General features: G+C 39.8%; 1 protein-coding gene across 7 annotated transcripts in view; it reads right to left on the minus strand.

Moving 5' to 3' along the window:
• Positions 1–13,065, minus strand: part of CD47 (CD47 molecule) — an 81,779-nt gene that overhangs the window by 9,508 nt on the left and 59,206 nt on the right. For 5 of the 7 annotated variants that reach the window (XM_087721432.1, XM_087721430.1, XM_087721428.1 and 2 more), the window contains 4 exons: positions 12,182–12,274; positions 7,370–7,465; positions 5,710–5,802; positions 1,171–1,202 (listed from right to left, as the gene is read on the minus strand). In XM_087721432.1, the coding sequence (XP_087577558.1) occupies positions 1,171–1,202; positions 5,710–5,802; positions 7,370–7,465; positions 12,182–12,274 (314 nt within the window). Of the gene's footprint in view, positions 1–1,170; positions 1,203–3,548; positions 3,608–5,709; positions 5,803–7,369; positions 7,466–12,181; positions 12,275–13,065 lie in introns of all 7 variants that reach the window. The other 2 variants (XR_015697480.1, XR_015697479.1) reach the window with 1 other exon arrangement.

A 13,065-nucleotide genomic window follows, 5' to 3' on the forward strand; every position in this document is an offset into this window, starting at 1 on the left:
ATTTATAGGGGATCATGCAAGACAATAATTCACACATAACATATTTGCATTGCCTGTACCAGTTATCCAAAACTTAGCAAAATATCTATCTTAAAAATGCAAATGTTCATCCAAATCAACATAGCAGTGAATCTTTTAAATGTGTTTAATAATTAAATTATAAAGTAGAGATAAGACAGCAGAAAAAAAGAAATAATAATTAATTAACCCAGAAATTGATTTAATTGTTAAATTCTATTTTAGTCAGATGGACATTTCACTAAGCTTTTACTTTGTCCAACTTCTTTGTATTAGTTTAGCTACTTTTTTTATTTGGCCACTGACATGCCACCCAAAATTGGCCTCCAGTTAGACTAGGATGGAGTGGGGGATTACAGTAGGCAGCACTCTTAGAGAATACATATTAGTTTAGCTATTCTTTCATAACTAAGCATGAATAAGTCAATTGCAATTTGGTTCAAACCCTAAATTAATTAGCATGACTGTATTTTTCCAACATTTTTGGGTTTTGTTTTCTAAATGGCATTTCCTCCATAAATGGTATTTTAGTTTTTTATTGTTTTAATATAAAAATAAAGAAGAAGAAAGGATATAAAGAGATTGTAAAGAGACTGTATAATGGCACCCAGAGGAAAAAAGGAGAAAGAAACCAAATCAAATGAGTCCCCTGGACTTGGATAGCTTATAGTTTCAAATAAAATTGAATGAATGAATGAAATGTAATTAATCTATTACATGCAGATAATAATTCAACCTAATTTTAAATTCCTCATTAAATCTTCACCATATGTAATAATATAATAATACTGATCACCCATTGACAGAACATCCTGATTCCAGTGGATAACTGTTCAAGCTGCAAGTCAAGTTTGCATTTTGCAGTTTCAATATGAAACAGGGTAAGAAAAGATATTGCCAGAAAGACTTCTTACAGTGTAGAATGAAAAATGTGGAAACCCAGGTTTAATGATTTCCAAGATAGCTGATACTGACTTGATGGCACAAAATCAGTAAAGATCCTTGAAGAAAGTATAGATAGCCAGTTGCTGACAACCAATAGTTTTCTGTGGGTTTTGCTATCTACCAACCTGCAATTATGAAAGCTCAGCATCTCATTACAAATTTCCCCGAGCCATGTAGACACCCCAAATACATTAATGGTAAGCTTACCCTTGGAGGCTGATGATCTTTCAAGTTGCAACCTAGGTTAAAAATATAGAACACATTTTCTAATTAGATAACCAAAGCACAAATATCTAATCACTTTGCATAGGTGATATCATCAGAATTTAAACCTAGTGTCTCATTAATTATTTTTAAATGAGAGATTATTTCTATCTTTCAGTTATTACAATATGACATCCTTCATAAGCTAAATTAAGGGGGGAAAGTAAGAAAAAAGCCACTGCAATGTTAAGGAAAACTCTAAATAGTTGAATTGCCTAAGACAGGAATGAAAACTTAACTGAAAACTAACAAACTCTCCTTCTACGATCATTTTTCTAAAACAGGGTTTGTTGTTGTTAGTTGTGAACTTGCATCTGACCCACTGCAACCTCTGAACAATGTTCTGCCAGGCCTTCCTGTCCTCTACCATACTCTGGAATCCATTTAAGCTCACACCTTCTGTTCATTTTCTTGTATCTGGAGCATAAACGCTGGGACACCCACCTATGTCACCTTACAGAAGGCATAGGAAGAAAATTGGGTAACTGAAACAATTCTAATAATGGAAGAAGTGATACTGGGATACAGGCATTGAGGATGATCCTGGAATTACTATCTAATCTGACCACATGAAAGAATTATTTCCTGGTAAGACTATAGTAAATCTATAATATCCTTTACCTCCCATCTCCTAGAATTCTAAGCATGCAGGTAGAAAATTAATGTTGTGTTAAAATAGTCTCAACATTCTAAGATCACCCCACATATTTTTGTCCCTTTTTGGTGTTTGCATGAAGGGGAAAAGAAGACTTTTTGGAAGAAAATATAAAGTTGCTTTTTAGGTATGAGAAATCTATTAATACAGTAAATACTAATTACAGACACTGTATGATGAAACTGCATGTGTGAACTGGTTTTCAGGAACACACCAAACAATGCTTATTGTAGACTGTCATTCTTGATTTTTTTTCTCTCTGTTGATTGAAGTTTGCTTTCTCACGCTATAATTTAATCATTTGATTTATATTTTCCATTAGGTGCAGCTATTTGTAACAAAACAACAGGATATAAATATTTTTAAACTAACCATGACTTCATTCCAGCTGGCACTACATATAAGGGCAATAACTCTCCACATCAAAGCTGACTCAAATCATTTATTATTTAATGCAGTTTTAGATTGCTTTATTTGTTATTTCAAAGCAGTCTTTTATCAGCACCTTTGTACACTGAAATCTTGCTGTTTAAATTAAGAAATAATAATGGGACATCAAAATTCTAATTCTACTATAGAACAAAGGGCCACGTAAAGCGAACCTCTGGGATTTGTATGCAAGATAATCAGATGTGAGCCATCAATTTGAGTTCTCTGAAGCTCCTTTAAACTGTGCCGCTGAAATTCAATAGCAAAATGACAATTTTATTGGATTTTTAACTAACTGCCTTTAGTTTAAACTGTTTTAAACTAAAACAGTTTATTGATTATTTATTTATTTATTTATTCTGTGCTGCCCATCTCAATAGTAAGTGACTGTAGCCAGTTTACAATATAATAAAAGTTAAAAAGTGCAAAAAGCAATTTAAAAAAAGAGTAAAAATTAATAAAAAATAAAAAATAAAACCAAAATTATACACAACCTCGGGGAAAGAATCTTCTCTATCCTATCAGGCACCCCTCAATGTAGAGGACCCCAGGAGGGCCACAGGCCAAGCAGCAGAGCCAGGTTTTTAAGTTCTTCTGGAAGGCCAGGAGTATGGGAGCGAATCTCACCTCTGACAGGGGAATATTCCAGAGGGCAATTATATCATGGATTATATCATGGGTAGAATTATTTCATGCATGAGCAACCTTGCCCTACATCTAAGGCTCCAGAGTACCTATGGATTGCACTATAGAAATTTCCTGATAACTCTACCAACATTATTTGATGTAATTTTCTCAAAAATGGCAAAACAGGTTTTGTATCTTAAGCCTTTCAACCTTGCACATTGAGTATGGTCTCCTTCTAGAAAAAAATGTTTGGATTTCATTTGATTATTCTTCTGGTTTAATATTAGTACTCTAAATACCACACTGTCCTTCCTTCTTCTCTGATCACTATCCTATTCCCTCTAGCCTTAGGAGGCCAACATGAGGGAAACTGATCATCTGCAACAGTACTCACTGCAACAGAGAGTACTAAGATAGAAAAGATCAAGTGGCTTGAACAAAAATAAAGCAACTTGCAGTACTTCTGTCTGCTAACTGAATGCACAAATGTATTATAATTATAATTAAGTTCCTAATGGGAAATATATAACTTATAAATTGTGGGGTTACTATTAACCCAATATAGTACACCTTTTTCTCTTTGTACTATAATAGAAATAAAATTAGGTACCTGATACACCTTTGGAAGATTGTAGCATACCAATCATATATGATGAGATATGCCTTTCACTGAAAAACATGCATAACAACGCAATGCCTGAATAAATTAATGCAAAACATATACTAAAAAGTAACTCTAAATGTAACGCTTGAGTAGATAATTCTGGACTCAAATACTTCTCTGTATTTGATATAACTCAGGATTAAACAGCCACTATTGAATAATGTTTGTTTGACTTTTACTTGTTTAAATAGTCACAGTCATGCCTTTGCTTATATTTCTACCTAGTATGATCAGTTCTCTATCTATGCAGCAGTGAAGATTTATGCACAACGAAAATCATCATTGTCTGAAGTAATTATTGAGGATGAAAGCTCCAGTCACAGCAGGTTCTTCATCATATATATTACAAACATTTTCTATAGGCACAAATTTAAATTTCTATGAACAGAAACAGAATGGTTGAAATTCACACACTAATCCAATATTTTAAATATGGCTTGCTAAACAGGCCAGGGTCCCGGTCTACACAAAATACTATGATGTTATCTCATGATAAAACATAGGCTAATAGCACATTATGCTTAGCACTGTATCTGAACCAATTAAAAATAGTAATTCCATGCAAAGTAAAGAAATAATTTATGGCATTGAATACAATGATAATACAGTCATCTTCAATTTTTTAAGATACTGATTATTAGACCATTGGATAAATGTCCACAATCAGCTGATCATCTATACTCTTAATGATGTTGAACGCTCCTTTAATTTTGGCAGCTTTTAATTAATTTAAGTCATAAATTAATACCATAAATGTCATAGTTTTTACTCTTTCACTCTAATCTATTATAAAGTTTCCTAATTTTGCCCTAATTGCTTGAGACTTCAAATATTCAAATGTAAAAGTATGGCAAAAGTAATTTAAAAAATGAAATGTTTCTGATCAAGGATATATTAAAACATATTCCAGTTGTGGCTCATGTGAAATATATCACATAACTGTTAATTCAGCTAAAGGTCTTAAGTGCTGTTGTAGTGTTATTATTGAGTCTATAACCAACCAAACAGTGCTATATGAACTTTCCCAACAACCAAGGCTACATTTTCTAACTGCATGTTCATTAAGCAATATCTTTTGTCAGAAGAAACTTAGATAAGTAATAGAAAAAGCATATATTAAGTGTGATTCATTCAGATATTTATATGCCTAAGCATAGATATATGATAATTATTTAAACTAAACTTTAAAAAAACAACATGTGACCACAGATGATTGACTGGATTTAATTGCTGTATATGTGAATTGCATACAGGAGGGGGAAAAGTATGGTCTGTGGACATTGATTAAAAACAATAACCTTGTAAATGTAACATATGACTGAGTGCCATGATAGGAAAGGCCACACATCGTATTAACTTTCTTCATTCGCAAACAATACTATGATCCAAATATTTGTTTTGTTAAAAAAAAGATTGAATAAGAATTCCTTTTTAAAAATCAATAATTTTCTTAACTGAATACTTATATCTTAAGCCTGTTGTGCCTGTTCCTGACTATTCAGACAATCACTCACACCCTAGTCATCTCATAAATGGGTAACTACCTTGTGCTCCACATCAGGCTTTCTGTAAAGGCCACCCAGAAGCTACAGCTGCCTCAGAATACAAGAACACCCACAATTATAAGCATCTTCTATTATGCCCATGTGATGACAGAACTCAAGTGCAATTTCAGGTGACAGTTATTATATAAAAAGTCTATTATGACACATAGCCTGGATATTGATACTGAATGTACTATATTGGGTTATAGCTGAATGTTTCTGCCCAAAGTGATTGGGCAGAGTGGGATGCCTTCAATGAAACAATATCATTGTGCGTTCTTCTCTAACAACACCTGCCTTTTGGAATAGCATCCCACCAGCTGCCACCCTGATGACATTCTGAAAATCTCTGAAAATGTGGCTACACATCCAGGTATAGAAGTAATTGAGTTGGATATTGTGCCATTACACAGTTTGCCTTCTGGATGCTGATCATCTGTTTCTTTTTCTTTTGTCATAATTGTTTTTTTTTTTAAAGAAAAGTAACCTACCCAGAATAATCTGGGAGCAAATAATCTTAGTATGAAATAAACGAGCAAACATTTTCTACAGAAATTACTTACCAATAATAATAATGTAAATTAAGCCAATTGCTGCTACAGCACTAATAATTGCTAAGCCTGCAATCAGAACAGCTCCTTTTGTCGGCTGGCATTCTGTTGAGAGAAAAAAGGAGGTCATTTAAGTTAGCGGTGAAAGATGATGATGAGGAGGCTGGTACTTTCACCAGCTCTGAACAATACTGTATAGATGTTTGAGTGTCCACATACTTTAGATTTTTCAGACATGATAGTAAAACATGCAAGGACATGTTGAAATTATATACACAAATGAGGCTTGCTTTTTTTCATGGCTTTGCTATATAAAAGTTAGGACTAACAGAATTTTTTTATTATTATTTTCATAGCAGAATAGTTTGTGCATGAGTCTGCTTAACCTGTATAGGGAAGGTTGTATCAGTTAAAACAGTTACATAACAATTAAACATTTTCAGTTGTAAGAAGCCACCCACAACCCAGAGGCCTGACAGGCATATCTGGAATTTTAAGAGACTGCAAACTCTTACAAATATATGCCATGAAGGAAGCCTGACCTGCATGCCAAAATGTCTGTCATGGTAACATATCTGTTCTCACAAACACTAATTCATCAGATAGCAGGATATAGTAGAGAAATAGTGGAGAAAACTGTAAGCTCAAAAATGATACTATTTAAATTGTATCAAAATGCTTCACAGTTCATATTATACAGAACTTCCATATCTGGGCTTCCAAAAAAAGTGCAATAATCACTAGGTGGCAGCAAAGAGAGTTTTATCTGTTATTTGGAATTTTACAGCTCTGATATGGTAGCCCCATATTAAGGTAGTATCTTCATTTATAGCTTTATGTGTTATATTTGTATATCCCACCTGTTACACAGGCATTCAAGGTGGGAAACATGAAAGCAATGCAAAAGATTAAAATACTAATCTTGGTCAAAAGAAACAAATAGTCAAATGTAATGTTTTTGTCCTCTTTGGCAGCTCCTTAAAGCATCCATGTCTTTTCCCAGAGTTGAGTATCAGCTACAAACAGCTGCTGCAGCAAAACCCCAGGAAAATCTATGCTTGGCTTTAGAAGATGCAATGGATGCTTACATGCAGGCCAATGTGCAAAGTGCCTTTTCCCTCTTGAAACTGAAGCCATGCACAACCATAGCACGTAGCAACTAGAAGGAAGGAAGAAAGGAAGGAAGGAAGGAAGGGACCATACTGAAATGGGTTAAGAAGATAGGAAGGAAAGCAAAAGGGGGAGAGGGGGAATAAAATGAATAAAGAGAAGGTAAAGGGGGATCATTGGGCAAGGAAGGGGAAAAAAACAGAGACAGCAAGCTACAGAAATTAAGCTACAGCTAAGCTAATCTTCAAAGATATTCATTCTTTTCAGCAGTGATGCTTGCGATAATTTGCACTTTTGATTTATTACCTTCTTTTCAAGACCCTCTAAGATGATGCTGAGCTGCAAGGGCCAGCATTCTTTCCCATGCTAACTAGGACACTGGAAGTCCAGAAGCATTTGATATGGGTTGATAATATCTGAAAAGTATTGAATTTGATATAGACATATAGCTACGCTTTGTTGTCATTTTGTTTTAGTTTGTGACAGTCACAGTAGAAAAGTTAAGTAACTTCTTCAGAACCAAGCTGTAACACATATTACTTTGATAAAGTACATAGTTTACCTGTCACGCACAAAGCAAATCCAGCCACAGCAATTACATATCCAAGTGCTTTCAGAGCTAGCAAAATAACTGCAAAAAGTGGTTGCTTCTCAAAAACTAGGGAAAGAACAATAATGTTACTGAGAAAAGAACATATTCAGAAACAAATGAGAAATAGAACAAGTCAGGATCTTTTAAAAAATAATTTAAACTTGTGCAAATATGTCTCTGGCATCAGGTATGAAGCAGATAAAGATATCAGGATGGACGAATGAAATAATCCCAGGGTAACTCTTTTTTATGTGCAATTCCCAATTATTTTTTCTTGTGTTCCAATTGTATCTGATGCTCAAAGAGTGGCAGGAGAAGTCCCTAAGTTTTCTTGGCAAGGTTTTTCAGAAGATGCTTGCCATTGCCACCTTCTTAAAGCTGAGAGAAAGTGACTTGCCCAAGATCACCCAGGTAACTTTGTGCCTAAGGCAGAACTACAACTTCTGGTCTCCTGGTTACCACCCTGATGCAATCACTACGCCAAGGAGGCTCTCACAACTCTTAGTATAATGTAGTAGAACAGAATTTGGATACTAAAGGCAAACAAACAATACTGGCTGACACAAGACTATATGGAACTCCTAGGCCACAATGACTTATGGCTCCATCTTCTACTGATGCAAATATTTCTATATTTCATTTCATTTCATTTCCTTTATTTGTATGCCGCCCTTTTCCCTGGGGGGACTCAGGGCGGCTCACAATTCAAAAAGGGAGGGGGGGAAAGACAAACAGTATTCCAAAATGGAAACAATACAACATATTAAAAGAGAGCACAACAGTCACACAATTCGGGTGGGGTTGGAATCTTAACCCCAGGCCAGCCGGGACAGCCAGATCTTCAAAGCGGCGCGGAAGGATTGGAGGGTGGTGAGGGTCCGAATCTCCATGGGGAGTTCGTTCCAGAGGGTCGGAGCAGCCACCGAGAAGGCTCTCCTCCGGGTAGTTGCCAGTTTGCACTGGCTAGTAGATGGAATTCGGAGGAGGCCTAATCGATGCGATCGTATCGGTCTAGTGGAGGTAATTGGCAGTAGGCGGTCTCTCAAATACCCAGGCCCACTACCATGAAGGGCTTTATAGGTGATAAGTAGCACCTTGAAGCGCACCCGGAGATCGACAGGCAGCCAGTGCAGCTCGCGGAGGATAGGTGTAACGTGGGTGAAGCGAGGTGCACCCACAATCGCTCACGCGGCCGCATTCTGGACTAGCTGAAGTCGCCGAATGCTCTTCAAGGGCAGCCCCATGTAGAGCACATTGCAGTATTCCAGCCTAGAGGTCACAAGGGCATGAGTGACTGTTGTGAGGGCCTCCCGGTTCAGGTAGGGACGCAACTGGTGTACCAGGTGAACCTGGGCAAATGCCCCCCTGGTCACAGCTGACAAATGATGTTCGAAGGTCAGCTGTGGGTCCAGGAGGACTCCCAAGTTGCGAACCCTGTCTGAGGGGCGTATAATTTGACCCCCCAGCCTGAGAGATGGAACACTTGGCCAATTCGCGGGACGGAAACACAGCAGCCACTCGGTCTTTTCTGGATTGAGCACAAGCTTGTTGGCCCCCATCCAGTCTTTAACAGCCTCCAGACCCTGGCTCATCACATCCATCGCTTCGTTGAGTTGGCACGGGGCGGACAGATACAACTGGGTATCGTCCGCATATTGGTGGTATTTTATCCCGTGCCGTCGAATGATCTCACCCAGCGGTTTCATGTAGATGTTGAAAAGTAAGGGGGACAGGACCGAACCCTGCGGCACCCCATACGTTAGGGGCCTAGGGTTCAATCTCTGCTCCCCAACTAACACCGACTGCGACCTGTCCGAGAGGTAGAAGGGGAACCACTGTAGAACAGCACCACCCACCCCCACCTCCCGCAGTCGTCGCAGAAGGATACCATGGTCGATGGTATCGAAAGCCACTGAGAGGTCAAGGAGCACCAGGATGGAGGCGTGGCCTCCATCCCTGGCTCTCCAAAGATCATCGGTCAACGCGACCAAAGCGGTTTCTGTGCTGCAGCCAGGTCTGAAGCCTGACTGGAAAGGATCGAGATAACTGGCTTCCTCCAAGGACCGCTGGAGCTGAAAGGCCACCACCTTCTCAACAACCTTCCCCACAAAGGGGAGGTTGGAGACCGGACAATAGTTATTTAAAACAGCTGGATCCAAGGATGGTTTCTTCAGGAGGGGTCTCACCACCGCCACCTTTAAAGCGGGGGGAAAGACCCCCTCCCGAAGAGAGGCGGTAACAACCGCCTGGATCCAGCCTCGTGTCACCTCTCTGCTGTTGACAACCAGCCAGGAGGGGCATGGGTCCAGCACACATGTGGAGGCTCCTACAGCTCTCATCGCCTTGTCCACATCCTCAGGGGTAACAGCTTGAAACTCAACCCAGCGATGGCTTACCAGATCATCCCTTAGTGCCTTGGCTGGTTCTGCAGAATTGGAGTCCAGGTCCGCCCGGAACCGAGCAACCTTGTCTGCGAGGAACTGGACGTAATCCTCAGCCCTACCCTGCAGCGGATCGCCCGTATCCCTCCTATTTAGGAGGGAACGGGTTATCCTAAACAGGGCGGCTGGGCGCGACTCAGCAGACGCAACCAGAGAGGCAATGTATGTTCTCTTAGCCATCCTAATTGCCCGAATGTACTCTTTGGTGCAGGTTGTTAAACGTGCTCGGTTCGGTTCGGATTTACTGGTCCTCCATAAGTGCTCTAGGCGTCTCCTTTGGGGCTTCCTCTCCCGGAGTTCCTCAGTAAACCAAGGAGCCCTCCAAGATCCACTGCCTCGGAGCGGCCTTAGAGGCGCAATCCGATTAAGAGACTTCGTCGCTGCCAAGTGCCAGGCAGCAACCAGAGTCTCTGCCCGACTGCAGGCGAGAGTATCAGGAATAACCCCAAGTTCCGTCTGGAACCCCAAAGGGTCCATAAGTCACCTGGGGCGGAACCACCTGGTCGGCTCCTCCTCCCTACAGTGGGGGTTTGGTCTCCGAAAGTCAAGCCTCAATAGGTAGTGGTCTGACCATGACAGGGGCAAGATCTCACTACCCCTCAGACCAAGATCACAATTCCACTGCTCCGAGAGGAATACGAGGTCGAGCGTGTGACCCGCTGAGTGGGTCGGTCCTCAGATTACTTGGGTCAAGCCCATGGTTGTCATGGAAGCCATGAACTCCTGCGCTCCGTCAGAGTGACCACTGAGCAAAGGCAGATTGAAATCCCCCAGAACCATAAGTCTGGGGAACTCAACTGCCAGCTCGGCTATCGACTTGAGGAGCGAGGGGAGGGCTGCTGCAACGCAGTTGGGAGGCAGGTACGTTAGCAGCAAACCCACTTGACCCTTGAGGTCCAACTTCACCAGCAGGGACTCACACCCGACAAGCTCCGGAGCAGGGATCCTACGAGGTGCTAGAGACTCTCGGATAACAACGGCCACACCCCCACCCCTTCCCTGAGCTCTCGGCTGATGGAGCACCTGAAAACCTTCTGGGCACGAGTCCCACTCCAAAGCCAGGTGGTGTGAGTAATCAGGACCCTGGCCTCAGGCTGCTGGCGCTAAATGCCAGGTCTGCCCTCTCATCCAAAATTAAGTCCCGGACGAGAGGAGCTTTCTGAACTACAGACCTGGCATTTAGCGCCAGCAGCCTGAGGCCAGGGTCCTGATTACTCACACCACCTGGCTTTGGAGTGGGACTCGTAGGGCCGGAAGGAGGGATCTCTGTAACGTAGCGAGCCCTCCTTCCCCGGTAATGGCCAGCCCTAAAGTCCCCGCCATATCTGCCCCTCCCTGTTATGACCGTAATGCTCTGGCCCACTCCCGTGTCCGTAGTCCCATCAACCACCCCTATGGTTCCCGCGTTCCCCGACAGGCCCTCCGAATCAAACACACTCATTTGTTCACTCAAACAGTCCCCACGTAATAATTAAAAACACATAAAATACAACAATAATGGGGTAATAAAAAAGTGGGATCATTCACACATGCAAGTCCCATACACTCACCATACCAATTTAAAATTGCGCAGCGTGCAAAGGTCGTACAAGAAAACCCAGCCACAATCCACAGATGGTATACAGAGGGGGAGGATAACGTTTCCCCCCTCTAGTAAAGCTGAAAAAAGTCCCAAATGTCTAAGAAAGTAATGTGAAACCGGGAGTCCTCCTACGCCCAGATGTTTAGAGGCCCAGCTGGAAAAGGGCCAAATGGCCAAGGGGGGAGATAAACTGAGGCTCCCCACTGTCAATAACAGGCAGTAGAAAAAAAAAATTAGAACGATTGGTATTGGTACTTTCTAAGCTTTGGTGCTCTAAGCTAGTGCCTACTTGGCCTTAACCTAATGCCAACCCCAACCACAAGTACAGTCCATAAACAGCCCATCAGTTATAGTACATCTACTTATAAGCAAAAGTTTTATACATTTTTCCCCAGTGGGTATTTTTAGCTCAAATTCTTCTCTCCCAAAGGACAGTAAAAGATCATCACTTCAAGAAAAGTGATACCTTCATAGATCAAAGGAATCTCTAACTGATGCTTTGACCTATCAACGAAAAAAAAAATCTCCTTGGCAATGTCACAAATTGGTACTCTGGTACCAATTCAAAATTTGAATCCTTTCCTCCTTCTCCGCAAATGTTGTCTAAAACTCAACGAGAATACTGTTGTTCAGTACCAATAGATCTCTACTAATTCTATGATTTATTTCCCTTCTGCATTCCCCCTGCCCCTTCAGAATTACATTTAACTTAGTCTCTAAAAAGAAATACAGTAATCAAATAAATTAGAAGATTCTTACCTGATGTGAACAGGAAGTATAAAAGAGGCACTACGATGATTGCAGGGATGACAATGAGGCCAATACCAGTTTTAGTCAATGTTGTATATCCATCTGGATGAGGTCAATTTTTTTTAAAAAAAATCAATTCAGTCTTTACTGTCAAACTATTATGTAAGAATACTATTTATATTAAGAATAACTGCAATGGGAATCACAATAAATAGACCATCAAGTTTAAGCCAAAGGATATTTCTACTTTTTCCAAGTTTTTATTTTATTTTATTCCTATCTTTCCCCATCATTAGCCATACTGGCTAGGAATAAAATTGCTACATCTGAAGAAAAAAGTTGTCTCTTAGCTCTGAAATGTGCAACTAATAAAGCTACAGTTGGAAAGTAAGAGAGGGAACAAATTTGAGTTATGACTAAATATATACCTTCATCAATTCATATTTAATCCATAGAATTTTTGGATATGTCCACTAATTATTAGTTCTTAGCTAGGATGCAATATTAACATTGGAAGAGAACATGTAAAATAGCTTATTATAAGAGTTTCATTCTTGGAAATAATTGTGATGATTGTATTCTAAAATTAGCAGAAAATTATGAAGGTGACCTACTTAAGTGCCTCCTGAGGGGAAGAACGGCACAAGAGAAATACCATTTTCCTGTTAAATGTTTACCCAATAGTAAGGGGAATGTATCCTACTAATACAGGATGAAAATATTCATGCAAATATTTTTATATGACAAGAATTAATACTGGACATGCTTCATCTATTTGAACAATTCTATATTTTAATAAAGGATTTCTACTCTTTCTAGTCTCAATTTTGGCTGTTTATGACTGCAAATTATTTGAACAAATAACAATGCATTCAAGATTCCATTTATTTTAT

The sequence above is a fragment of the Thamnophis sirtalis genome, unplaced genomic scaffold (genome assembly GCF_051295495.1).
Source record: "Thamnophis sirtalis isolate CommonGarterSnake01/CBP01778 unplaced genomic scaffold, rThaSir2_p1.2 scaffold_8, whole genome shotgun sequence".
Lineage (NCBI taxonomy): Eukaryota > Metazoa > Chordata > Lepidosauria > Squamata > Natricidae > Thamnophis > Thamnophis sirtalis.